At 42.5% G+C, this 26,855-nt stretch overlaps 2 protein-coding genes across 3 annotated transcripts in view; one reads left to right on the forward strand and one right to left on the reverse strand.

Annotated features, from left to right (window-relative positions):
• The first annotated feature begins 9,339 nt into the window (after positions 1-9,339).
• LENG9 (leukocyte receptor cluster member 9) lies at positions 9,340-15,871 on the forward strand. Of its 2 annotated transcripts, none has more exons than XM_060692792.2 (2): positions 9,340-9,439; positions 13,722-15,871. In XM_060692792.2, exon 2 carries the CDS (start codon positions 13,724-13,726, stop codon positions 15,239-15,241), a length of 1,518 nt encoding a protein of 505 aa, XP_060548775.2. In that variant the 5' UTR covers positions 9,340-9,439; positions 13,722-13,723; the 3' UTR covers positions 15,242-15,871. The 2 variants fall into 2 exon arrangements, with proteins under 2 accessions (XP_060548775.2, XP_034279101.2); XM_034423210.3 differs by lacking the exon at positions 9,340-9,439 and adding an exon at positions 11,547-11,738.
• Positions 15,872-17,654: 1,783 nt separating this feature from the next.
• LENG8 (leukocyte receptor cluster member 8) overlaps positions 17,655-26,855 on the reverse strand; it is a 58,535-nt gene continuing 49,334 nt past the window's right edge. The window contains exons 12-15 of the mRNA XM_034423211.3: positions 26,051-26,119; positions 23,475-23,604; positions 22,480-22,687; positions 17,655-19,382 (exon numbers count right to left, since the gene is read on the reverse strand). Coding sequence (XP_034279102.2) covers positions 19,220-19,382; positions 22,480-22,687; positions 23,475-23,604; positions 26,051-26,119 — 570 coding nt within the window. The 3' untranslated portion in view covers positions 17,655-19,219. The remainder of the gene's footprint in view (positions 19,383-22,479; positions 22,688-23,474; positions 23,605-26,050; positions 26,120-26,855) is intronic.

Below are 26,855 nucleotides of genomic sequence, written 5' to 3' on the forward strand. Positions count from 1 at the left end.
TTGGCTGACAGGAGACAAATCTTCTTGTATTCCAATAATGAAGGGTCCAAGCTTTGGTTCCAAACATTTTGATGAAAAATATGCAACCTCCTCTCCAGAAAAGCAGCCTGTTTAGTTTATGGGGGAACTTTCCCAAAAGTTGGGGTGAAGGAAGCAGCCGTCTACAGATCACTGTGAGGGAAGGGCTCGTGACTCAGACGGCCCTGTGAGGACCCCTCCCCTGCCTTCATTCAAAGGCTCAATAACCCAAGATTTAATAATGACGGCTGAAAAAATGTTAAGAAAATTAGTGGGAGGATTTTAGGGGGCTCTATGATCAAACACAATATTGCTAGCTGTAGCTGCTTCCTGCTTGTACTCATTCTAGGAGAGCCATGCAGGAAGTCCTCAACTTATGATCACAAATGAGTCTAAAATTTCTGTTGCTAAGCAAGACTTCTTAAGTGATTTTGCCTCATTTTACAACCTTTCTTGCCAGAGTTGCTAAGTGAATCACTTCAGCTGTTAAGTTAGTAACACGGTTGTTAAGTGAATCTGGCTTCCCCATTGACTTTGCCCGTCAGGAGGCCACAAAAGGTGATCACATGACCTCAGGACACTGCAACCGTCATAAACATGAGCCAGTGGCCAAGCTTCTGAATTTTGATCACATGACCATGGACATGCCTGCAACAGTCATAAGTGTGAAAAATGGAAGAAGTGATTTTTCTCAATGCCTTTGTAACGTCACTAAACAAATGCTAACAAAAATCAGCATTTTTGTTGCTGATAATAACACCTTTTCCAAATAACACATTTTATTAAAAGGCAAACGTTTTTAGTAAAAGGCAAAAGTTTTTGTGAGCTGCAGCTACCGTATGTTGAGGCTAGACTAGCGTTTCTCAACCTTGGCAACTTGAAGACTTGTGAACTTCAACTCCCAGAATTCCTCAGCCAGCATATTTATTCATTCATTCATTCTGTTATTCAATTTCTATAGCCATGCACTTTATGACTCTGGGTGGCTATGCTGGAGGGGGAATTCTGGAAGTCCACAGATCTTCATTTGCAAGACTGAGAACATTGAACTAGCCTTATTATGTTGCGGGCTGCGGTAGGCAAGAACAGATAGCATAGATACAACAGCATTTATTGACTCAACTGGAACTACTGAACAACAGGCAAATTTCTGTAATTTATACTCTGGGCCCACAGGGCCTCAACCAATCATAGTACTTGAAAAAGCTTGCCCAAATATGAATGTTCTAAATTTCCCTCCAAAACAGTTGAAGTTAACAGTTAGGGTCATCTAAAGGTTAGTTTCACTTTAGCAGGTCTTAACACAACTATATGTATTCAATATATAATCTCCCTCCCCTCTATGATAGTTCTTACCCTCAGTCTGTTCAATATTCATAGTCTTTAAGATAGGCTGGGGGCCCACGGATCCTGATGGACCACTGTAATGTTACTGGCGAGCCATGTTTAAGTGGAGTATTGTCCATCTCCAATTGGACAGTCTTGATGGCCATTTTGGTCACCCATGAGTGGCGGCGGCTCTATGGCCCTTCGTACCTCCATTTTTCCAGAGGCGGCCACAGGTCGTGAAGGCAAACTTGGAGGAAAACAGTTCTATAGTGGGTCTGAAAAAGCCTTTGGATCCTCAACCGACACTGGCCAGGCCTGCCGTGCCATAACTGATCAATGTGGTATCTGATTGTACGATCATCTCCCAGGGTAACCTCATATGACAATGGGCCTTAGTTACCCTTGCTGCCACCCAAGATGCCCCACTCCCATAGTTCCTGGCCCAGACCAATTCACCTGGCTGTAAGTTCCTGGGGAGGTTTGGCTGAGCTGTCTCCACCACTACTCTGTCTGGGTGAAGTTGGTCAAGCTTTGTTGTGAGCCGATGGCCCCAGATCTCAGCTCTGCTGGGTTGGGATCTATTGCTGTACTGGACATTGTGTGTTGATATAGGAGGAAGTTTGCCAGATGGTGGCATTCATCATCCACTTGAGCGCCTCCTTTGTGGTACTGCCATTCCTTTGACCTGACTGTTGGTCGCGGAGTGGAATGGAGCAGATGTTACATGTCAAATCATGTTGGCATTAAGGAATAACTGAAATTCTGTTGCCGTGAATTGTGCCCCATTATCAGACACGATTACATCTGGCAGACCGTGTGTGGTGAACAGCCAGTGCAACTCTCGGATGACCCTAGTCATTGTCATTGATGAGACCGGTACCACTTCCAACCACTTGGAATAACTGTCCACTACTATCAGGAACACCTGCCCCTGGAATGTCAATGTGCAAGTGAGACCATGGGGTGTGCGTGGTCTCCCAGCAGTGCACTGGTGCTTGTGACATCTCCAGTAGTGTTTCTTGGCAGATCTGGCAACTCTGTACTTGCTTCTCTATGTCTTTGTCCAGGCCTGGCCACCACAAGTAGCTCCTGGCTAGAGCCTTCATCCGAACAATTCCTGGGTGCTCCTCATGTAGGGAATCCAGCATCTTGGAGTGAAGACTGGGTGGAATAATGACCCTGCTGCCCCACAGCACACATCCCTTGTGGGCCGACAGTTCACTTTTTTGAGAAGCGTAGTGTTGGAACTCACGAGTCTGGCCAGGCCTATGGCCATTCCCTTAACACTCAGTTGAGAATGTGGTTAAGTGTTTTGCCCGTGGTGGTTTCAGCTGCAATGTTCCCTGCATGTAGGGGTGCGTCAGGCAGGTCCTGAATACGACAAGCTGGGACCGGATCCGGCTCAGTCTGTGGTAGAGGCAGTCAGCTGAGAGTGTCGGTGTGGCCCATTTCCTTGCCCGGCTTGTAGACTAGCCAGTACGAGTATGCAGCCATGAAAATAGACCATTGTAGCATTTGCAGCAACAGGATCTGCAGTGTCTGTTTGTCAGCTGTGAAGAGATGAAGCAGAAATTTGTGCTCTGTAAAGATGATGAAGGTTCGTCCATATAAAAAGTCGTGGAACTTCTTAATGCCAGCCACTATGGTGAGAGCTTCCTTGTCTATCTGGGCATAGTTCCTTTCAGCCAGTAATAACATTCTAGAATAGTATGCAATGGGAGCCTCTCTACCATCTGACATCCTGTGGCTTAATGACGTATGGCAAAGTGTCACAGGCTAGTGTTACTTGTAGGGTTTCGTTGAAATTAACTAGGACGGAGTCCGAGGATAGCAATGATTTTATCGCCTTGAACGCTTTGTCTTGAGTCCTTGACCAGACCCAGGGTGCTTGTTTGTCCAGTAGGTGGTGTAGTGGTTCTGCCAGGGCAGCCTTATGCGGTAAGGAGTGGTAAAAATTGAGCAAGCCCAGGAATACTTGCAGCTTCCCCTTGTATTTTGGGGTGGGGGCTTGCTGAATTGCCTTTAGCTTTGCTTCAGATGGGTGGATTCTGGCAGCGATGTGGAAACCCAGGAATTCTGTGGATTCAACACAGATCTGGCACTTTTCCTTCTTGAGTTTTAGGCCTGCTTCATGGAAACATTGGAGTACTGCGTGGAGACGTTCCACCAGGGCTGCCACTGATTTCCCTGTGATCAGGACGTCATCAAAGTACGGGCAGATGCCGGGAATGTTCTTCAGTGTTCGTTCCATAATACTTTGGAACAATCCTGGTGCTATGCTTACCCCAAACTGCAATTGGCGCACTCGGAATGCACCTGTGTGTGTGACTATTGTTTGTGCTTCTGTGGTAGCATCATCTACCAGTAGCTGCTGGTAGGCCTGGGCGAGGTCTAGCTTAGCGAAGATTCGGCCTCCCTGGAGCAAGGCGAAGATGTGGCTTAGCACTGGTACAGGATAAGCCTGCTGCTGTAGTGCCTTATTTATGGTGTACTTGTAATGTGTGCAAATGCAAACGTCCCTGTTAGGCTTAACTGGGGTCACTATGGGAGTCTCCCAATGGCTACAGTCCATGGGTTGGAGCACTCCCTGCTGTGCCAGCTTGTCTAGTTCTGCATCAATTTTAGGCTTCAATGCAAAGGGAACCCTGTGTGGTTTTAATCGGATTGGAGTTACTGCTGGATCAAGGTTGAGTGCAATGGGTGCCCCTTTGTATTGTCCCAGTTCAGTGCTGAATACATCAGCATATTGTTGGCATACTGCTTCTAGATTGGCTATTTGGGTTCGATGGATGCTCATTACCCTGATGCCCAGGGCCTCGAACCAGTCCAGTCCTATGAGGCTGGTGCGCAGCTCCTCTATGATCACTACCCTGAGGGAACCCTCGAACTCTCTGAATTGTACCCTAATGGTAGCTTCGCCCCTTACGGGAACACAGCGATTCTGGAAGTCCGTTACCACTAAGCTTGATGATTTGGTTGGGATCTGTCATCGGCTACGTTTGTGAATGGTGTCAAAAGTTGTGGAGGAGATAATGGACAGGGCCAATCCAGTATCTAACTCCATGGAGCATGGGACCCCTTGAAGTTTTAATTGGAGTCTTATCTTTTTTTTGATGAGGCGTTGGGCCCCTATGCATTGGATGCTACGCCTTCCCGAACAGTATTCAACTCTGTTCTGTCCCAGGATCCTGTTCCCATTGTGCTGCTATGTCGCAGGTTTCGTTTCCCTCTGATGACCTCTACAAACTCTAGAAATGTGCCCTTGCTTTCCACAGCATGGCTACTGCTGTGTAGAATCTGCACTCTGCTCTTTCATGCTGTCCCCCGCAGCTTGCGCAGCTCTGTGGGGGAGTTGCTTGCTCTGTGGAGCGTGGCCTTCTGGGTGGCTCTCTTTGCAAGCGATCAATTTCTCCAATCTCACTGAACTTTTCCGAGCCTTCTGCAGTCTCTTGGTGGATCGCTGGGGTTCTGGTGTGCGTTTTTTGTGCCGGAGAATCTTCATGGTCCCTCTGGCAGCTTCATCCACCATTATTTCCTTCAATGCACCTTGGAAAGTCAGTTTCTCCATAGTGAATAGGCGCTGCTGTAATTCATTATTATGCAGGCTGCAAACGAACTTGTCTCTGAGATGGTCTTCCAGATCAGGGAACACACATTGACGCGAAGCTTGGCAAAGGGCTGCCACAAACTCTGCCGCAGATTCCCCAGATCTCTATTCATATTGCTTGAATGCCTGGTGCCGGGCGATGACCGAGAGTTGAGGCTCAAAATGTTCACTTAATTTTTTCTTGAGGTCTGCATAGGCCAGTCTTTATGCTTGCCGGTGCTGTCAAGTTTTTAGCGATATCAAACGTGGCTTGTCCACAGACACACAGTAAGGTTGTCGTCTGTGACCTGGTTAGCCCTGAGATAGTTGTCTACTCGGGAGATGTATGAGCTCCACTGTTCCGGGTGAGTAAAATCGAACTCGTTGAGTCTTCCCAGTTTAGCCATTTTGAGAAGGCCCCTGTGACACTGGTTAATGCCTGCATTACTGAGGTTGGAGCTGAGGAGTCCTGGGGATGGATCCCTCAGGTATGTCCGTGCCTCCTGTCTTACTGGCAGGCAGGGTGGGGAGCATGGTCCCACCAGGGCTCTTTACCTGGTCTGACACCCAGTGATTTCAGTCTCTTGGTTAGCAGCAGCTCTCTCCTCTGCAGCATCCCACCTTCATCGCCACTATTATGTTGTGGGCTGCGGTAGGCAAGAACAGACAGCATAGATACAACAGCATTTATTGACTCAACTGGAACTACTGAACAACAGACAAATTCCTGTAATTTATACTCTGGGCCTACAAGGCCTCAGCCAATCATAATACTTGAAAAAGCCCACCCAAATATGAATGTTCTAAATTTCCCTCCAAAACAGTTGAAGTTAACAGTTAGGGTCATCTAAAGGTTAGTTTCACTTTAACACGGCTTAACACAACTATATGTATTCAATACACAATAAGCCTGATACAGGATTTGTAGACATCAATCTAGCTCAGGGATGTCAAACTCAATTTCATAGATGGCCACATCAGAGTTCTGTTCGACCTTGGGGGGCCGGGGTGGGTGTGGCCAGCTCGACATGACTCATGTCGCGAGCACCTGTGGTGGCCTGAGCATTCTTCCAGTGAAAATGGGCTCCCAAGCTCCGTTTCCAGCTGCGACTTCCTCCTGCAACCCTCTGCCAGAGAAAACAGAGCTCAGGCGGGCCGCACGTGGCCCGCCTGAGTTCCATTTTCACTGGTAGAGTCACCACAGGCCAGTTCCTGCTGTTTGTAGGGTGGCCCCCGCAGGCCAGATCCAGCCCGCAGGTCTTGAGTTTGATACCCCCGATCTAGCTTCTCCATAATCTCTCTAAAGCAAGCTGTATTCTTCAAAGCATGTGTCTTTAATAAATGTGTTATTTGGGAAAGGTGCTACCAGATTCTGATTTTGTTTGTTGCACACACATATTTCCTTGTTTTAGCCATTGAATTTCTAGGCTGTAAACAATCCAAGTCAAAAGGATACAATGGCTAACCCAGATCCAAAGGATACAACGGAGGCTAAGAAAGTGGAAAAGGGAGGTTCTAGACTTGTCTATCCCAACCTTTTACCCTCCAGAGGGAAAGCCGATTATGGCAATTTCACTCTATAGCATGTAGAGAACTATGGGTGCTGCAATCCAAGGCATTGTGGCAGGCACATGATAGGGAAGTGATCCTGGCTAATCAACAGTAAAGAGGGTGACCACTTTTCTCCTACTGACCTTGAAACATAACATTAAGAGCTCCTTGAGTTCTTATTTGTCTCTGAAATCCATATCTGAAATTCCAAGGATACAGGTCTTAAAGTTGCAAAGTTTGGACTAGAAATTTCATTACAACAGAAGAAGCCCCATTTTTCAAGAGAAGTTGAAAGGACTTCTATGAAAGTTTAAGGCCTAAAAAGCAAAATGTTTGGAAAAGAGCAAAAGAATGTTGATTTTGGAAAGTTAATGGGGTAGATTGACATGAAAAAAAAACATTTCCTGGGGGTTGTTTAAAATTTTATAAAAGACTATATGAAGATTTTGAAATTAATTCTAAAAAATACTCCCCAGGGAGTAGTTTGCTGATTAGAAAATAAACAGACGGCTTGAATGTTGACTAGAGGGAAGCAGAGAGAACCAATAGATATTCTTAAAGTAGACGAGTCCCATTAATATAATGGAACAATACTATTTGACTATAGAAGAAATAAAGGCTGTTTGGGAACAATCTACTCAGAAATTCTTACAAGTTTATTTGATACAGGTAGTCCTCAACTTACGAAGATAGCTGAGCTCAAAATTTCTATTGCTAAGCAAGACAGCTGTTAAATGATTTTTGCCATTTTATGACCTTTCTTGCCACAATTATTAAGTGAATCACTGCAGTTGTTAAGTTAGCAACACGGTTGTTAAGAGAATCTGGCTTCCCCATCGACTTTGCTTGTCAGAAGGACACAAAAGATAATCACTTGACCCCGGGAAACTGCAATCATCATAAATATGTACAGGTATCCAAATTCTGATCACATGGTTGTAAATAACTTTTTTTCAGTGCCCGTTGTAATTTTGAATGGTCACTAAAGGAATGGTTGTAAGTTAACACAGCTGCCTGCAATTTACTGCTGGTTCGAATCTCTCCAAGGCTCAAGGTTGACTCAGCCTTCCATCCTTTCTAAGGTAGGTGAAATGAGGACCCAGTTTGTAGGGGCAATACGCTGACTTTGTATAAATATACAAAAGTATGAAGGCTATTGCTTAACGCATTGTAAGCCGCCCTAGGTCTCTGGAGAAGGGTGGCATATAAATCAAATTAAAAAAAAAAAAGTTGAGGATCACCTGAACTATAACAGAGGATATAGAAGCACAATAGATTTTATTGGATAAACAGAGAGTGGCGCTGATTCAAATGTGGATTTGGATTTTTAAAAACTACCAGATTATAAAAGTGATGAGGAAAAGGATGCTGTGGATCTAAAAATGGATTTAAGTATGCTAAAATATGAGTGATGTGGCAAAAGATGCCAAAATGGATTTACAAATGAAACCATCTGATGAATATAATTAAATGTGATTTGAAAAGTCTTCTTATCAGAGATTTACAAAAGGAACATATTAATGAAGCTGTTCCTGAGGAGACAGAGAAAATATTGAGAAATTAGTTTGCAGGACATTATTTGATAGGGTTTAAGATTAAGAAAAGTAAGCAGGAGGAATTCAAACTGGAATTATTTGATCAGGGTTAATATTTATGTTGTGATTTCTGATAGCTATTAATGAATTTCTTTTTGATTAGAACTGAATGATGAGGCTTTAAAGATCTGTTTATAAATGGGGAGAAATTTCTTGTGCTTTTCAAATAAAGTGATAAATTGGAATACAAAACTGTTTTGTTAGACTAAGGTTAACATATAATAGGCTACCATTTCTGGTAAGTCTTAATAGATTTCTTCTGATTAGAAATGAATGATGAATTTTTTAAATAAAAGAACTGTGATGGTGCAGTGGTTAGAATGCAGTATTGCAGGCTAACTCTGCCCACCACCAGAAGTTCGATCCTGATTGGCTCAAGATGGACTCTGCCTTCCATCCTTCCATGGTTGGTAAAATGAGGACCCAGATTGTTGAGGACAATATGTGATATTTGTAAACCACTCAGAGAGTGCTGTAAAGTACTATGGAGTAGTATATATGTCTAGGTGCTGTTGCTATAATGTGATTATTGATAAGGGATGAGATATGGAAAGAAGGTATCTTTTAAAAATTGAAATATTAAAGTGTTAAATTACTGAAGTTGCTTGCCCAGAGGAAATGGGAAGTCATCATTTATATATTTTTGTTTCTTACTTTTTATTTTCTTTTGTTCTATCTCTTCACATTTTTCTTTTCCTCTTGTTTATGTTTCATATCTATCTTTGTTTGCATTAGTCTTTTGTTTGTTATCTGTAAACTCTAATCAAAATTGTTATTTTAAAAAGCCCTTCTTATGTATCCAGCTCATTTGGGTTCTCCTCATTTCTTTCTGATCATACTTCCTTTCCTGGCCTCAAACCATTATGTGAATAGAGTAAATCCTTTGTATGACGCAAGAAGGAAGAGAATTAATCGGGAACATTTTTCCAAGGAAGGTGATTTAGATTTGACTTTCAGGAAACTCGTGGAAGATGGTGGTACAGGGGTATTCACAATGTACGATCAAAAAAACCCACAATGGTGCATCAAAGCTCTGCCTGTTTTTTTTGTGCATCATACCTAGAGAAAGTACAGGGAGTCATCAATTTACGATTACAATTGAGCCCAAAATTTATGTTGTTATGTGAGACATTTGTTAAGTGAGTTTTACCCCATTTTACAACATTTCTTGCCACAGTTGTTAAGTGAATCACTAAAGTTGTTAAGTTAGTAATCCAGTTGGTAAATGAATCTGGCTTTTCCATTGACTTTTCTTGTCAGGTCGCAAAAGTGGAATCATGTGACCCTGGGACCATCATAAACATGAACCAGCTGCCGAGCATCTGAATTTTGATCGGGTGACCATGGGGATGCTGCAAAGGTTGTAACTGTGGTGAAATGTAAAATTTGTTACTACCAGTTCTGTGGGCGTGGCTTGGTGGGGGAGGTGTAAAATGACTGAATGGGCGTGGCCAACTTTTTTTTTTTTTTAACTTTTAAAACCATTTTTTCTACAACCTCTTCGGCTGAAGAGGTTGTAAAAAAAATGCTTTTAAAGCCTCTGATGATCCCAGCTGACTTGCCTGATCGGCAGAGGCTTTCTTTCCTTTTAAAACCATTTTTTCTACAACCTCTTCGGATGAAGAGGTTGTAGAAAAAATGCTTTTAAAAATAAAACAAAAGCCTCTGATGATGGCGCGGCTCAGTTGGGCAATGGTGGGCGGGATTTTTGCTACTGGTTCTCCGAACCACCCGCCTCCATTGCTACCGGATCTGATCCGAACAGGGAGCATTTCACCCCTGGGTTGTAACTGTGAAAATGATCATAAGTCAGTTTATTCAGTGCCGTTATAACTTTGAACGGTCACTAAATGAACTGTTGTAAGTCGAGGGTTACCTCTACTGCATGGATTTCTTTGAAAGAAGGCAGAGCCAAGTCTTACAACAATCCGGCAACTACATTCCTGTTTCTCAAACCTTTCTCCTTAATGGGCAAAGTGTGAGAAATGACAGGGATCACTCAGTGGGGAAGAAAGGCCACCTATCCTATCATTTAAGGAACTTTGCTTTTTAAAATTCAGCTGCCTGCAATTACTGCAAGTTCAAATCTCACCAGGCTCAAGGTTGACTCAGCCTTCCATCCTTTCTAAGGTAGGTAAATTGAGGACCTAGTTTGTGGGGGCCATAAACTGACTTTGTATAAAATATACAAAAGTATGAAGGCTATTGCTTAATGCATTGTAAGCCGCCCTGAGTCTCTGGAGAAGGGCAGCATATAAATCAAATTAAAAAAAAAAATTGTCGTCATGTCCTTTGGGATAAGATTAGATCCCAACTCAAATTCAGCCTGAGTGAGAAGTTCTGGGTAATTATTTTAGCAGAGCCACACAGGCGTGAGATCCTATTTTTGCAACTATTATAATGTCCAGATCAAAAATTTTATAGGGAAGGAGAAAAGAGCTGATGTATCTTTTAGCAGGATAGGAAGAGCATTGATGCTGGAGAAGACTCCTGGAGAATAACAAGGACAGCTAAGAAAACAAATGGATTATAGAATAAATCAACACCAGAGGCGCAAATGATTGGGCTCAAATCAGGGGTAAAATATCGGCTGGTTCTATTCGGCTCGGGCGAACCAGTAGTCGTGGCTGCAGGAGGCTCCGCCCACCCACCTGGACGTCATGATGTTGCTTTTTTGCGACATTTTAAGTCTCTGCGCATGCGCAAAAATCTTTGCGCATGCACAGATGACGGCATGCACACATTGGCGAACCAATAGGGAATGTAAGTGAATTTCACCCCTGGCTCCAACTTATCCTATTTTGAATATATTATGCAAAGATTCAGCTCTTTGGAAGAAGCTGGGAAAGGTAGAAGGGGAAGAAGAGAAGAGGACACCCAGCAACAAAGTGGTTGGAATCAGTTATGAATGCACCATTGAGAGACTTGAAAGAACAAGTTAGGGACAGATCACATAATACAGGAAATCCATACATGTAAATGTTGACAGTGAATTGATGACACATAACTAGAATGAATGAATGAACAAACGAATGAATGAATCCAATCAATTAATCAATCAATCAATCAATCAATCAATCAAGTCAATCAATTTCTTTAGAAGAAGACATCTAAGAAATAGCAAGGAGAACCAGTTAGGTCTAAAGTGCTGACTTAGAAGCAGGAGGCAGTGAGTTCTAATCCCACCTTAAACATGAAAACCAGCTGGGTGACTTTGGGCCAGTTGCTGTCTTTCAGCCCAATCCACCTCAAAGAGTATTAAGTATGCTTGCTACCTTGAATTACTTATAAAGCAATAAAGGCAAGATAAAAATCAAATAAATAATAACCAAAGTCGCTCTCAGGGCAGAAGGCACATAAAAGGTTCCCAACCCTTTGCTTCGGGAAGCGGTCCCAATGCAACAATCGATTGCAAATAAGGGCTGCGTTAAGTTGGTGGAGCATTGCCCTCTGCTGGCTTTGGCAGTGAAAATGGGCCCAACTCGTGAATATCCCCACAATGCTTTTCAGTTTGTTTGCGAGTAGCTTCCTTGTTTTCCACCTACCCACAAACGGGAGAAGGAAATCAGAGGAGGCGGCGGGGAGCGGTCGCTTCGGGCACCAGGACCGGGTTTCGCCGAAACTCAGACCCGGAAGCGGGTGGGGGTGATCGGAGAAAGGTAGGAGATTTGCCCTAATTCGCTTCTTCCCCCTCCCCCCCCTCCGCTGCTTTTGATTTTAAAATATGCGAGGAGCTAAAATAATCCAGGCGTCCCGAGTCCAGTACTTCCGTATCGGTATTCACACGTGCGTGTGTGAGGGAAGGAGAGAAAGCGAGGAAGAAACGTTAGCTGATAAAAGAGGGAGGGGAAATAAAAAGCATAAGCCCCAGCTCCCGTTATTGAAACTACAGGAGATGTTCAGGGTGTGTGATGGACATTATAGGTCAACTTGCAAATAGTAGCAGCAGCAACACTTTGTGACTCAGGAGTAGAGCAGGACTGGCAAAGTAACTTAAAAAGTTACTTTGGCTCATGCCTTCAGTTTCCAATATTAATATTAATAATATTAATACTAAATATACATATATAATAATATGCCTATCCCAGATCCTTGGTATGGATTTTAGATAGGCAAAAATGCCATAAGAAGAAGAAGAAGAAGAGGAAGAGGAAGAGGAAGAGGAAGAGGAAGAGGAAGAAGAAGAAGAAGAAGAAGAAGAAGAAGAAGAAGAAGAAGAAGAAGAAGAAGAAGAAGAAGAAGAAGAAGAAGAAGAAGTAGTAGTAGTAGTAGTAGTAGTAGTAGTAGTAGTAGTTTGGGTTTGAGTACAGCAAAAACCACTAGGAACATCAGGTTGAGAAAGTTTTAGAGAATGAGAAACTCAAGATCTTGTGGGACTTTAGGATTCAGACTGACAGGCACTTGGTCCACAACACACCTGACATAACAATAGTTGAAAAGAAAAAAGTATGGTTCATTGACAGTGCAATACCTGGTGATGCACGGATTGAAGATAAGCAGCAAGAAAAAATCACAAAGTACCGGGACTTGCAAATTGAAGTTGAGCGACTGTGGAAAAAGAAATCGTGTGTTGTCCCGATTGTAATTGGAGCCCTTGGAGCAATACCCAAAGGGCTACCCCGCTATTTAGAAATTCTAAATTTGCCGGACTTGAACATTTTGACTCTATAAAAAACCACCTTACTCAGAACAGTTTACATCCTCCGACGATACCTTAACAGTTCCTAGGTCCTTGGTTAGAACTCGAGCTGCTGAGCTATTAACCAGCCTCAAAGGCTGTGAATCTCACTAAAGATTAAATAATAATAATAATAATAATAATAATAATAATAATAATAATAATAATAATAATAATAATAATATTTGAATGCTGCCTGACCCTGGATGGCTCATAACAATCAAGGAAAGTGCAATAAAACAAAAGATAGCAAATGAGCTGAAGTACAGGAATGGTGGATGGGTTACTTTAGTCAAAAGTAATTAATTTTGGTTTAGGAATTCGTTGTGTTACCTCAACTCGGGTGTTCCATGTTTTGTTTATCATCTCAGCTACTTAAAAATATACTGATTTCAGTTCTAGGAGTTGAAGCCTGCACATCTTATGCTGAGGTTGAAAAAACATTGGACTAAAGGGAAAACAGTGACTATTAAATTACTTTGCGGTGTCTTTATGCCCACAATAAAAAAAAAAAGATTGAATTTCATCAAGGTGGTTGAAAAGCTGTGAGGTTCGGACATACTGTACAGATTACAATTAGCAATGGAGGTTAATGCCTCGGTTTCTGAATCTCTGAAAACACTGCATTGTTGAAAAAAGAAGAGTGCCTTGAATTAATGTGTTGGGAGGCTTCAATATGAGACACTTAACAGGACAGAATAATTCATTGATGTCCATTACTGTAGCATATTCTGTTAGCGTCTCCATGGGAAAAGATTGGCACATACCTGACCTTGGATTTTTTGACAGACTTCCTGGTTCATGATTCATCATCGTACTGCCTAGAGCCATTATGTTTGCCCTTAAAGTGAGTTACTCAGCTCAACAATCCCACTCATCTCATAATTTTTTTTTCTGCTATGAACTGTGAAACTGCATGTGATCAACCTTTGTTCTTCTGATTTTAATTCTTTCTCCCATACAGCGATGGATGAATTGGCTGTCTCCTCTGGAAAGGACTTCACTGACCACCCTTCTGACAGTCTTCTGGAACCATCAGAAGATCCTGACTCATCCTTGACTGAAGAATCATCTTCTAATATCAACCCTCCCTGTCGTTTTTTCTTGGAGGGACGCTGCCATTTTGGTGCCCGCTGCCAAAACTATCATCCTGGTGATGTTGGTGAGGTTCACCATTTAAAAGATCCTGGACCTGTCCATGTTTCTTCCTTGCAGCTCACAGAAGGGAAGAAACCTGCCATGAAAACAGCTGAGGATGTCATTTCCCGACTCCTCTGGGATACACAGGTACCTGCTGAACAATTTTCTATCGGCTACCTTGACCGGTTCTTGGGGATCTTGGAGGAATCTTTTACTTCTTTCTCGTGGGAGGATCTAGCTTCAGTTGGTCCTGGTGTATTGGCTATCCCTAAACATAGGATCCAGTATTTTAAATACAGAGACCGTGTGGTTTGGGACAAAGTCAGTCGCACCGATGAAGTTTTTGGGTCCACCGGAAGTGGGAAAACCATCTTAGAAGTGATGAAGGAAGAAGACACCCAAGCTAAGAAGGAACTATCGGGTCTTCCAAATAGCCTCCAAGTTGAAGAGGAGGTAGAGGGGGATTCAGCCAAAGAGAAAGAGTTGAACCGGGCAAGTAGTGGACAGAAGTTAGTGATGGCTTTAGGGGAAGCGGGGGATAATTTGGAGTTGGTTGAAGACATGTCCATTGACCAAGAAAGAAATGTAGCCAGCAAAGAAAAGGAAAGAGAGACAGTCGGCTCAGTTAAATGTGAAGAATTCAAACATGCTTGTGCTGTCGGAATAGAAAATGAACCTGTGATGGTGAAGAGAGAAAACGTGGATTTGGAAAAGAGGGGTGGGAGGAGCTTCTCCTATCCGAAGGAGCGCCCCACCCATTTCATAGCTATTCCTATCATCAGCCCAGAAATCCGGGAAGCTGTGAAAAATTTCCAGGAGGCTCTATGTGCTGTCAGCTCAGATTACGCTCCCTTCTGTGTGCCCAGGCCTACATTGCACATTACGCTTTGCCTGTTGCACTTGGATACCCCTGAAGAAATCCACAAAGCGATGATGGCTCTGAAAGAACTTCAGGCTGGTTATCAGCGACTGCTGCCCCCAGTTTTGCTTCTCTCCTTCCGCAACGTGGAGTCTTTTAATTCACGGGTTTTGTTCTTGGCACCAGACCCTGTACCCCAACTGGGAGCCCTGGCTCAAAGTCTGGAAGACGCCTTTACTAAAAAGGGCTTGACTGTGATTTGCCCTCCCTCCAAAGGCAAATTTCATTTGACTGTCGTGAAAATTCCTCCTAGGAAGGGAATGCCACAGCTCCCATCAGGTTTGGCTTGGGCTCCTAAGATGGAGGATTTAGGAGTCCAGGCAGTAGAGTCCATAGGTTTGTATGAGGTAGGAAAAGGCAAAAGAACTGATAATGTGTACATCAGCATACTGAAATTGGATTTATATGGAGGAAGTGGAACTTAGTGGGAGATACCTTCCAAATGAACGTTTACTCTTAACTGTGGGCAAGGCTGGGCAACTTGAAACTGTGAACTTCAACTCCCAGAATTCCCCAGCAGCATCTCTTTGGAACACTTTCACTAAACACTAATGGAAAAGTTGATCGAAATGGGGCAGAAAAAACAAGAACAGGAACATTATAAGTTATAATTTTTGCCTTGCTTGATTTAAACAGATTAATAATGCGCAATAAAAACATATTTTTACAATCCCTTTTCAGATATTTTTAAAGTGTTTATAGGTATGTTGCATTTTTAGAGACTCCTTTGTATTGATGATAGAAATGAAGGAAAAGGGGACATCTTTTTCTGGAATTGTGTAATTGCTGTCCACAGATGATCCTACGAAAGGACGTTCTGCTCTAAGGGTTGACTGAAATACTGGAATTTTATCTGTATTAAACGAAAGCCCTTTGAGGTTGCAAAGATGGAAGAGAATGTAGAAGAATGTAAAGTCTCTTCTGCTCTGGTTTAGTGTTTCTGATCCACAGTCCCAACAGTCTGTGGTTGAAGGAAAAGGTGCTTTTGCTTTGTTTAGTACAACCAAATGAAATGTTAAAAAAAAATGACCCATCGTAATAAAGGCCTTTTCAATCAAGACAACTATCTCTTGATACATATATTAACATTTGGGCATGCAACATACATCCACCTTCGAATCTGGAATAGTGTTTCCAGGACTTTCATCTCAGACAAGATTCTGGCTTGCCCTGTAGATTAAAAAATTAAGACATAATCCTCTTAATTTATAGTAAGCTTTCTCCGTCTTTGGCTTCGTGCCATGCCTAGAAGCTGCAGTTTGGTGCTGCCATCACCAGAAAAAGCAATGAGGAGCCCTTAACCTCTGGAGAAAAAAAAAGCAAATTTATATTGATATTTAAGAATGACAACAGAAGCTCTGAAATGTGCCAAGACCCTCAGCTGAGAATATTCTATTATGTTCCAGCCATACTTCTTCTGGGGGACCACAGCTTAGGATACTGGGCAGCCACTTTCTACCCACAGGTTACCTACCTCTCTTACATATACTTTGAAGATAATTGCCGCATTTGAGCACTTGTTATATACCTGCTTCTATTAGTAAGACTTCTCCATATCAGAAGATGTACCTTGTCAATCATTCTAATCTATGATATTCTGGAAACCAACCAGTTAACATACCATGGAGCTCATCTTCTCCAATAAGTATAATAATAATAATAAAATTATTTAGTACAATACTAAAGGGTTTTAGCAGAAACTAGCAGAATCAAATTGAACATCTAGCTTCTGTACCTTTACACTTGAAATAATTGCAGAAACACTTCCTTGAGTTATCCATTCCTGCAGCATGAAAAAGTCCTAAATTTCCAAATTTGTTTTACATGAAATTTGTCTGCTAGAAAAAGTAGTCCTGCTGGAACTTGAACATTCCTCTTCCATGAGACAGCCACAGATGAGACTACAAAACCAGCAACACAAATATGTAAACACCTTTACCCCCATTCCCAGTAGCTGAAATGTACAAAGCTGGGGAAAGACAAAACTTGTAATTCAGGTAATTCCTTCATTTATGATGGTTATGGGGTCTGCCCATCATGGTTGGAAGTTGTGATGATTGTGAAACAAGTTAGTCACATAATGAGTTCCCAATCCCTGGTCCGTGGCCCAGTACTACATTTGCGAAAGTACTGCACTCATTTATGAAACCATCCCATTCTCTCCTCAGCTGCCAGTCCGCAGAGCTGGAAAGATTGGCAACCGCTGGGTCACATAACTGACCTGATTTTACAATCTTTTTTGCAGCAGTTGTTAAATGAACCAATGGTTTTATCGAAAACTGGAACCAGATGTCATTTTTTGTTAAACTGAAATGTTGCAAACAGCTATAAATATAGTGCAGCTTCTGACCACCCAAAGTTTAATCATGTGTCCTTGAGGGGCATCTTAATTTCTAATCTGGTCATAAGAAGCTCCCAAGTAGGTTTATCTTAACCTTGGCTGGTTGCTAGGCAACCATTTGTAAGTCAAGGACCACCTGTGTAAGCAAAAATAGACCATTTATTTTATTTATTATTATTATTTATTATTATTTCTATGCCGCCCACTCTCCAAGGACTCTGGGCGGCTTACACCAAAGACAGTATACTAAATAGCATATTGCCCCCAACAATCTGGGTCCTCATTTTACCCACCTCGGAAGGATGGAAGGCTGAGTCAACCTTGAGCTGATGAGATTTGATCTGCTGAACTAGCAGTCAGCTGAAGTAGCTGCAGTACTGCACACCCTAACCACTGCACCACCTCGGCTCACCATGGTCACCCTTTAGAATATTAGATTCACTGCTGCCTCCGACCTCTGCTAGACTTTGAACACCACCACACTGAAGCAGATGACGCTGTTTTAAAAAACTGACTTTTAATCAAATGGAAGAAAATTCAGGTTTCTGAAAAGGAAAAAGGAATCTTTGAAAAATCCAGCCCAAGCCAAAATATCCCAAAATTACACATGTTCAAAAACAAAAAGAAAGAGGTGTTAGAGCAAAGGAGAACAGAGGGAAAGAAAGGATTATGAGAAGCTAAAGAGACTAAGAGTAGGGAAAGAGGGTAAGAGGAAGAAAACAACAGAAAAAATTATTGGACAATCTTTCAAAACTTGAAAAACAAAATTGAAACAATATGACGAGAGAAAAGTGAAAATGGGTGGTGCATTTTCAAGTTTACCTGTAAAGAACTGAGGACAGAAGGAGAAAAAAAATAAATTAAAAAAACTTAGCATGACAACTCCAGAACACAATAGAAGAGGAGACTGTGAAGATCATCTTGTTTGTTGATCTTATTTCACAGCTGCGCACCGTGCTTTCTCTGGATTTGCTTTGTTTGTCGTGGCCACATCCTTGCGGGGTTTTGTTAACGAAGAAGTCTCTCACATTCTCCTTTGCGTAGGAAAAAAGTCTTTGAACTGGTAGGAAATATGTGAAGACAGATTTTGCTTTGCTCTTTCCCCCTCAGGCTGTTTTTGTGTTCCACTGGAGAGGTGGCATCTCTCAAGCTTTTTCATAGCCAGGCCATAGCTCGGAAGAGGAAAAAACTGAGACAGTGTTAGTTTTTGAGGAGCATAATAAAGAACACAAAATGCGCACGCAAAACCTGAATTTTTCATCTTCAGAGGAAACTGTTAAATTCACCATTATAAAAGTAGAAAAACATGGATTTTTTTTCTCTTAAGAAACAAAGAATTTGCCTAGTATTATTTACAACTTGTAGCTTCTGTACAAAACCATATTTCACATATATTCACATCTAGCCAATGCGCTCATGTACCGGTGCCTTTTTCAGATCTGTCAAGTGGAATAAAACAGCGCCTGGTGAGACTTTTACCAAAAAATAATAATTAAAAATAAATTAAGAGGGTTTGCTCTGTGGCTTAGGGAGAAGATCTTCTAGCTTCCTGAATCTTTATGACAATGAAGAGATGGTAACACACAAGGCGGCAATTTCCATCATCTCCCATAATTAATCCACAGATTTCCAACTTTTTATCCTGGCAATTTCAGACTACAGGGGAAGAGAGACAGGGGCTCTAGCAATTCATGGATCTTGACATGAGAGGAAGGGAGGGAGGAACAGATGATTGTAAATGGTGCAAAACTATTCTTCCCTGAAATCTCCATTCCCTGTTGCTGGCAAACCCCCAAGACTCCTTAGACCGAACTCTCTGCTCTTCTGCTTCGGTGATCTCAGATGCCATCTGATGTCCGTGGATCTTACCCTCTTCTATCCAAGTGCGTTGTGGATAGCGGGCGAAGTGGCAGAGCAAGTCCCAGCTTGCCCACAGCAGCCAACTGTTATCTGATTTTATATACATATATACACGCACAAACACAGACATATATATCTCTCTATATATGTACATGTTAAAACAGGCTAGAACAGGGCAGTGGGTTTTTTTTTTTTTCTGCTTTCAGAAATTGGCCAGGACCGCCAAGCTCTGCTTGCAGTCAATCTTGGTGGCGTCGGGACTAGTGTACACAAGGGACAGAGCTGCAAGGAAAGCTTGGCACTCCTCCTCGCTCTCGAAGGCCAGCTCTGACACAACGTAGGAGACCGGAAGCACCGGGCGGAAACTGAGGGAGATAAAAAAAGACACTGGTGAATGGGAAAGGGCAGCAGAGGAGAAACTATGACAAGCAGCACATCCTGCAGGTATGTGGCTCTTTACCTTTAGTTACCCTGGCAATTGGTAGAAACAAAGTCAACCTATCTTTCAAGTTTTTCATTCCAGTATTTCAACTGACCTCAGAATTTCAGCAGGAAGGACATACTTATTGAAGGATGGACCTGCATATAATGTATGCTGCTCGTGGGCTTGCTACAGATATTGGTTGGTCACCAAGGGAAAAGGGCTGGACCAGACAGACTGCTGGTAGAGTTCAGGGGTTTCCTTACGTTGAAAAGGAGAGAAATGGAACTACTCAAAAAGGCTTTGAATATCGCCACCACCACCACCACCACCACCACAAAAATGAGAGATATTGAGTTTAAACTGCCTTCTACCTTTTAACGGAGTGGTTCTGAAACATGGATCAAGGGAAAAAGAAAAAGTACTCCTTAGAGTAACTCAAGATGAACAGATTGGGATGCTTGAGAATGGAAGCTGGTATCTTTTTCACACAATCTCTAGTAGAGATCAATTAAAAAAAAAGTAGTTTGGCAAGATTTGTTTTCTTGATATGGTTGCTGATCATGGTGCCAGCGTAATACATACAGTGTGATGTACTGTATGTATTACAGTACATACATACATACGCGTTTTAAAAATAATTTATTAGCCAAACCAAAAGAAAATGCTGTAAGGGGTTAGCCATGACTCTTGCTCATCACTAGAGATCAGACTTGGACTCAGAAAAAGGAAGATGTCTCTTCACAACTATAGGGGCAGGATTATAAAAAATAAATAGAAGTTGTGCCTCCCATTGTAGAGAAATAACCCTGCAACAGAATAACTTTCGATGGCATTCTTGGTGACCAAGACTAATTTTTTGAAAAGAAGGACAGAGTGTGTAGAAGAATACCGTGTTTCCCCGAAAATAAGACATGTCCTGAAAATAAAGCCAAGCTTGATTTTTGGGGTAGGCCTAAATATATGCCCTCCCCCCCAAAATAAGCCCCCCCTCTCTCACACACACCCAGTTCCTCACCCCCCCCCAAGGCAGCCACATCCCTGCAAACTCCTGTGCCCCCCGCCCCTTTTGCCACCTGTGGCACTGACCATAGACCTCAAGTGCCTGCTCCTGTGCCATGGTAGCGGCCCGCCTGCTCTCTCCCCTGCGCCCAGGCGCCGCGTCCACATAGCCGGTGCTACTGAGTGCCCACCACAGCAGCCCCAGCGCAAGCATCACCGCCCCAGGGCTTCCTTTACAGTGCAGCCACCGGTGGCCAAGCTCAGCCAAAGGTGAGGAGTGTTGGCCACGGCTGGGCTGGCCAAGCTGTGTCTGTTGGCGCTACCCTCAGTGCGGCTGCCCGGCATCTTGCTGCTGGGCGCCTGGAAAGAGTAAACTGGACCTGCGGCTTTGCCGCGGGTGCTCCAGTCAGTCAGCGCTCAGGCAATTGGAGCAGAGAGGAGCAGGGATGAAGGGCAGGCCTCAGGCCACCTTCACCATAAAGTGGGAAGCACACTCCCAGAGCAGCCACTGCCCTGGCTGGGGTTTGGAAGCCTCAGAGATAGCGTTTGGGGGAGAGAAAGAAAGACTTCTGCTTCTGCTTTTGGCTGCATGCAAGGAAAGCAGCAGAAGTCTGTCTTTGTCTCCCCCAAACTCTTGTCTCTGGGCTTTCAAACCCCAGCCAGAGCAGTGGCCACTCTGGGAATGTGCTTCCCACTCTATGGTGACGGTGGCCTGAGGCCTCCCCTTCCCCCCTGCTCCTCACTCGCATGGCTTGTTGTTCACGTTCTACACACACCGCGGGAGGGGAGGGGCTTGATGGTGGCGCACGAAGGGGACCTCTCTCTGCCAGACTCCTGGCTGTGAGTGTGCAGCCTGCCCGGGCCTCCTGCACCCCAAAATAATAAGACCCCCCCGATAATAAGGCCAAGCTCTTATTTCGGAGTTCAAAAGAAAATAAGACCCTGTCTTATTTTTGGGGAAACATAGTACTATGTGAGCAACTAACACTTATAATTATTATTTAGAGCAAATTCAATTCTTCCTGCCTCCCTGATCACTAATTATTCACTACCAGAGACAAGCATACAAAATAACAGATTTTATCTTTTTATCATTTACCAAACATTTTGCTCCTATGTCCTGGCCATTTTTTGCTCCCGTGCTACAGTTCTTTTCTGCACCGAAGCTACCTTGATCGAACCACCCAGGGGGAGGGGAGGGCTGGATTGTCTTTACAGCAGGACCAAGCATTTGTACAGCACATCACCTTGCTGTCTCCCTATTTTATCTGCCCAAAATGTGGGAAGGGAAAAGGCCAGAAAGGAGAGCTATGAATGGTGATGGCCTCCTAACTGAAGACTGTGAGAGAACCAGGATGAATATTCAAAGCATAAAATGAAAGAGCAAAGCATAAACCACGAAAACAATCTGGGGCCTACTCTGATTCTTCCCACAACCCCGTAATTTCAGTTTGACTTTGGTTTGTCTAATGGCTTATTTTACTATTTGATTTATATCTCACCTTTATTTCTGAAATTCAAGCCAGCGTGTGCAATGCTCCCGCCTCCTATTTTCCCCCACAAGCACAAACCTGTGAGGGGACGTGGGCTGAGAGACTTTCCAATCACCTGCCATGCCTAAAGGAGGACTAGAACCCACAACCTCCCAGTTTCTAGCTCAGCCCCTAAACCACTTATCGTCAGGTACCCAAATAAAACTGCAACCATTACTCAAATGAACATGACTTCTAGATTCACATTTCAGAGTCCAAGATTTCTGCAAAAGAATTTGTTTTCTATCCAAGTGAATCAACAAAGTTCTAATTAAACATCCTAAACGCTTGCCTAACTAGGCTGCAGTTACCGTACTTACCTGCCCAGGGCATAGATACCTTCCTTGAAGTTGCTGAAAAGAGTACCCCATCTGACCCACTTCTTACTACTGGACACTATTCTGCCCCCTGCCAGACATTGCAACAAAGGTGGAGCGGGAAAGAAGTGTGCAGGTGTGAGGCATTCCCCTCCCATTTCAACCCGAGGACTGGTTCAGCTCCACATACGTTTTGATCATGGCTTTGAGGGCTGTTTTCCTCTCTCGTTCAGCAAACTTGTCAATGAGGTAGCCAGACATGCAAGGGGCCTGGCGATACAGACAGAAGAAACGGTGGTAATTGGAGAGGGCCCAGGCAGCTCGCAAGGCAAGGGCATGTGCCACACAAGGGTCTGTTTTCAACTCCTTTGTCAGGTATGCCAGCTCAGTTGTGATATCTGCAGGAGGGAGAAAGGCAAGTCACCCCAAAAGTCTCACAAAACAACCCATTTCTCACTTACAGGCATTCCCCAATTTATGACCACTCATTTAGCAACTATTCAAAGTTACGATGGTACTGAAAAGCAAAGCAAATTATGACTAGTCTTTGCACTTATGATCGTTGCAGCATCCCTGTGGTTACATGATCATGACCAGGATGCTTTGCAACTGGCTCTCCTTATGACAGTTGCAGTTGGTCATTCCAGGGTCACATGATCACCATTTGCGACCTTCCCAGTCAGCTTCCAAAAAGAAAAAGTCAATGGGGGAAGCCAGCAGGGAAGGTTGAAAATTGAGATCATGTGATATCTTGCTTAATGATTGCACTGCTTAACAAATAATTTTCCAGTTTCAATTGGGGTTGTAACTCAAGGATCACTAGTACTTTCACCATGAACTGACTTAGGCTAAAATATTTATTCTTCTTTGCTTTAAGAGGTACATCTGATTGGGTTTGGCCTGCTCTATTAAATCCACTTTAGTCTTCACAGTTATCTTCCCCAAAAGCTTTTCTAGAATTGTAAGTCTCCTAAAATGACTGATACCAGTTTTGAGGAAGAGATATGGAATCTTGGAGCATCTGTACAACCGCTTGGGTTATACAGGCAAAGATCACAACGTGGTCAAAAGATTTATTAACAAGTGTCTGTCAGAAATTCTTCACAACAGGAAGGATTCTCAGATGTTGAAGTAAATTCAAAGACTAGCCTCAAAAGTCTATCTCCCAACAGCCCCACAACGCACCTCCAGAGTTCTTGGTAAAAATGTAATAGAGAATACGGTAAGCAGTGAATTCTCCAACATTTCCTGGAAGATTCTCTGCATAAAGAGACTTCAACTGTGTCTGGCATTGGTTGAACTCCTCATGATCACCCTGGAAAAGATAAATCATCATTATGGAAAATATTTAAAGTGTCACACACCAGAACCTTTGCTAGAGTATGATAGCAAATTGAGCAAGTCTGAGCTTTCTGGAAAAATATGTTAAACCAGGAAAGATATAAAGAAAAAGGAGGATGATCAGCAGCAAGGACTCAATAATAGTGTCAGGTCCCCATAGATCCGTATTGGGATGCTGCCATTCTGGTGGGAGAAGGGCCGGTGGTATTTTATGATCTTTCCTAGTTCTGGTCTTTACTTTGATGTATCTTCCTGGGAATGGGAGTGATGGTGGTGGGGTAGGTATGAGCCTAGGGCCATCTGTTTTGTTTTGTCTCGGATCCAGAGAGAGGAGTATGTGGCGCCGAGAACAACTTCTTATCTTATCCTCTGAGAACAACTTATCACCTCCTCGGCTTGAAGTTCTCGTCTGAGAACAATTTATCACATCCTCGGCTTGAAGTTCTCACAACAACTTCACACCTGTGGATTGGCTCGCTTAGACTGGACAGAGGGGAGGGGTTTCTACAACTTTTAACCGAATGTTTTCCAACAGTGAATTTGCCTATTCTCCTTGCTATCACTCTCTCTCAATAAAAATTTCTTTTGAAATGCTGCTTGTTTCAAGAGTTCTGCTTTCTTGAGGGGATAGGAGAAGCAGGACTTACAGGCAGCAGTGATAGATATACCATTGCAGGAACTGAAGGATCAGATTGGGGATGGATGACCAATGGAGAAAATCTATCTCTGTGGTCAACTAAGAGCTGATGGTACAGGTAGTCCTCGACTTACAACAATTCATTTAGTGCCCGTTCAAAATTACAATGGCACTGCAAAAAATGACATGGCGGTTTTTCAGTTACAACTGTTGTGGCATTCCCATGCTCACATGATAAAAAATTCAGAGGCTTGGCAACTGATTCATATTTGACAGCTGCAGTGACTTGCATGTGATCACATTTTGTGACTTTTTGATATGGGGAAGCCAGATTCACTTTACGACTATATCACTAACTTAACAATTGCAATGATTCAGTTAACAACTGTGGCAAGAAAGATAATAAAATGGGGCAAAATTCACTTAATGTCTCACCTAAGAGCAATTTTGGGGTCAACTGAGGTCTTAGTTGAGGATTATCTGAATATAATCAACAATTCAATCAAAATCTGAGCTAGACAAATTAGTTCTCTTGTATTGCCCTGTAGTTATGAGTAAAATATGAAAAGATAAGTGTATACTTTTTATGCTCTGCCAAATGTAGAAGGAGCTGCAATCTTTATGTCAAGTTTATCTAATATTACACTATATACCGCCTTGATCCAAGAGGTACACATTCATTATAAAGAAAAATCAAGTATTTTCTACAATCCTTAAAGAATATAAATTGCCCAAATATTTTGGGGGTAGGAAGGTGTACATGGTTTTTTAAAAAAGGTAGGGAGATAAAGTTGTTGAATAGGACTTCCAAGTCATCTCTCTAGTCATTTTTCTGTTTTGGAATCTGTGCAGTAAATTAAAAGTGTATTTTCAAAGTTTGCCCAAGAAAATAGATTTCCTTCTACAACTAAAAACAAAGAGGGAAATGACTCCTCCTAGATCAGATTTACACTGTGTGGAAGTACCACATGACGTAAGATGACTACTTCAATATATTTATCATTACTGGGATTAAATCTATCTCAGCATCTACTTCTGTCCTACTATCACAGCACCATTGAGAGTGTCCTGACATACGGCATTCTTGCATGGTATGGAAGCAGCTCTGTAGCGGACAAAAAAGCTCTACAGAGAATCATTAAAACTGCCCAGAGTATCATCGGGCTCCAGCTATCAGCCCTGAATGACATCTTCGAATCTCGCTGTTTGAGGAAGTTGCATTACATTCTCAGAGACTCTTCCCATCTTGCTTACAATCTTTTTGGACTGTTGCCTTCTGGCAGAAGATACAGAACAATTAAAACTCGGACCACACGTTTTCTGAATAGTTTTTATCTCAGAGCTATAATTGCACTCAACAATGAAGGGCCACCATCAGTGAGCTGTTGGACAGCATTACTTGGTCTGTTGAGTGGATGTTTGAGTGGTTTAGGGGTGGGGAATTGTTGTGGGTGGGAGTGTGTTGGGGGATTGTTATGTCTGTTGGACCTGGTCTTTGGGTGTTAAGTGAATTTCGTTGTATGGGTATACTGTGTATAGTATAAGCATAAGAAATAAGAAAGAAATATAAATCATTTCAAATTCAAAACAGGGTGTTTCAATTTCAAAATGGTTCAAATGAGAACATTTTGCATGCCACTACATTCTTTCTTCCAAAGTGCACAGGTATATAATATATATGTTAATAAGAAGTCAAATAGGGGAAAGATAGCAATTGATAAAAATGGAGTTAAATCTGGATCCATGGAGCATTATCTTATTAGTAGATTATACTAGGTCTTACCTTCTCCAGAGCTATCCTGGCATGGGTTTCATATACTTCCACAGTGAATTCTGCACGGATTCCTTGAACCTAAACAGAGCCAAGAGAGATTGCCAACAATTAGCTTGGGTGACTTGAAATTTCTACATACAGCAGAAGAAAGGAGTTGGAATAGACATTCACTTAATGACTACCATTATAGAGATGCACTTAATGTCTACTACTATCAATTGTAAAATTGAGTCTGTCACATGGGTGACCCACTTTACAACCATCACGACTTAGGACTTTAATGGGGAGGGCTCCATCACAATTGTAACTGGAGGATTATCTGAAAACCCCTTTGATGATCCCAATTCAAGTGTACATCAAGGCGGACTGTGAATATCTTTTACTTCCAGGGGAGATTCCAACTCCTATTTCTAAAATCTACTTGTTTTTAACCCTTCGCAACAGAAGGCAACAGTTGGAAATGGAATGTAGGTGAATGTTTTAAGTTAGTGCCCCACTAATGTCATATAGATGATAATCTAATTTACAATGGGCTATATTTAACTAAACTAGCTACCAGATAAAAAACAAGGGATCATTCTAATTTAAAAATACGGTGTTTGTAGCTCATTCTCCTTTCATGGCATTAAACTCACAAATGTCATTAAGCATGTACACATCAAAATTTGCATTCAGCTTCTGAAATCAGCTAGCAATTCAGCAATGTTTAAGTTTTTTTCTATGGCATGAAAAAACTTGAAAACCTCCGGTTTAGAAAATTACTGTCAAGACATTTTCTGATCTTTTTGTTTTTTAAGAGGGGTGGGGAGGGATT

Source organism: Pantherophis guttatus, chromosome 4 (assembly GCF_059756535.1).
Source record: "Pantherophis guttatus breed Tessera chromosome 4, ASM5975653v1, whole genome shotgun sequence".
In the NCBI taxonomy this organism is placed as follows: Eukaryota; Metazoa; Chordata; class Lepidosauria; order Squamata; family Colubridae; genus Pantherophis; species Pantherophis guttatus.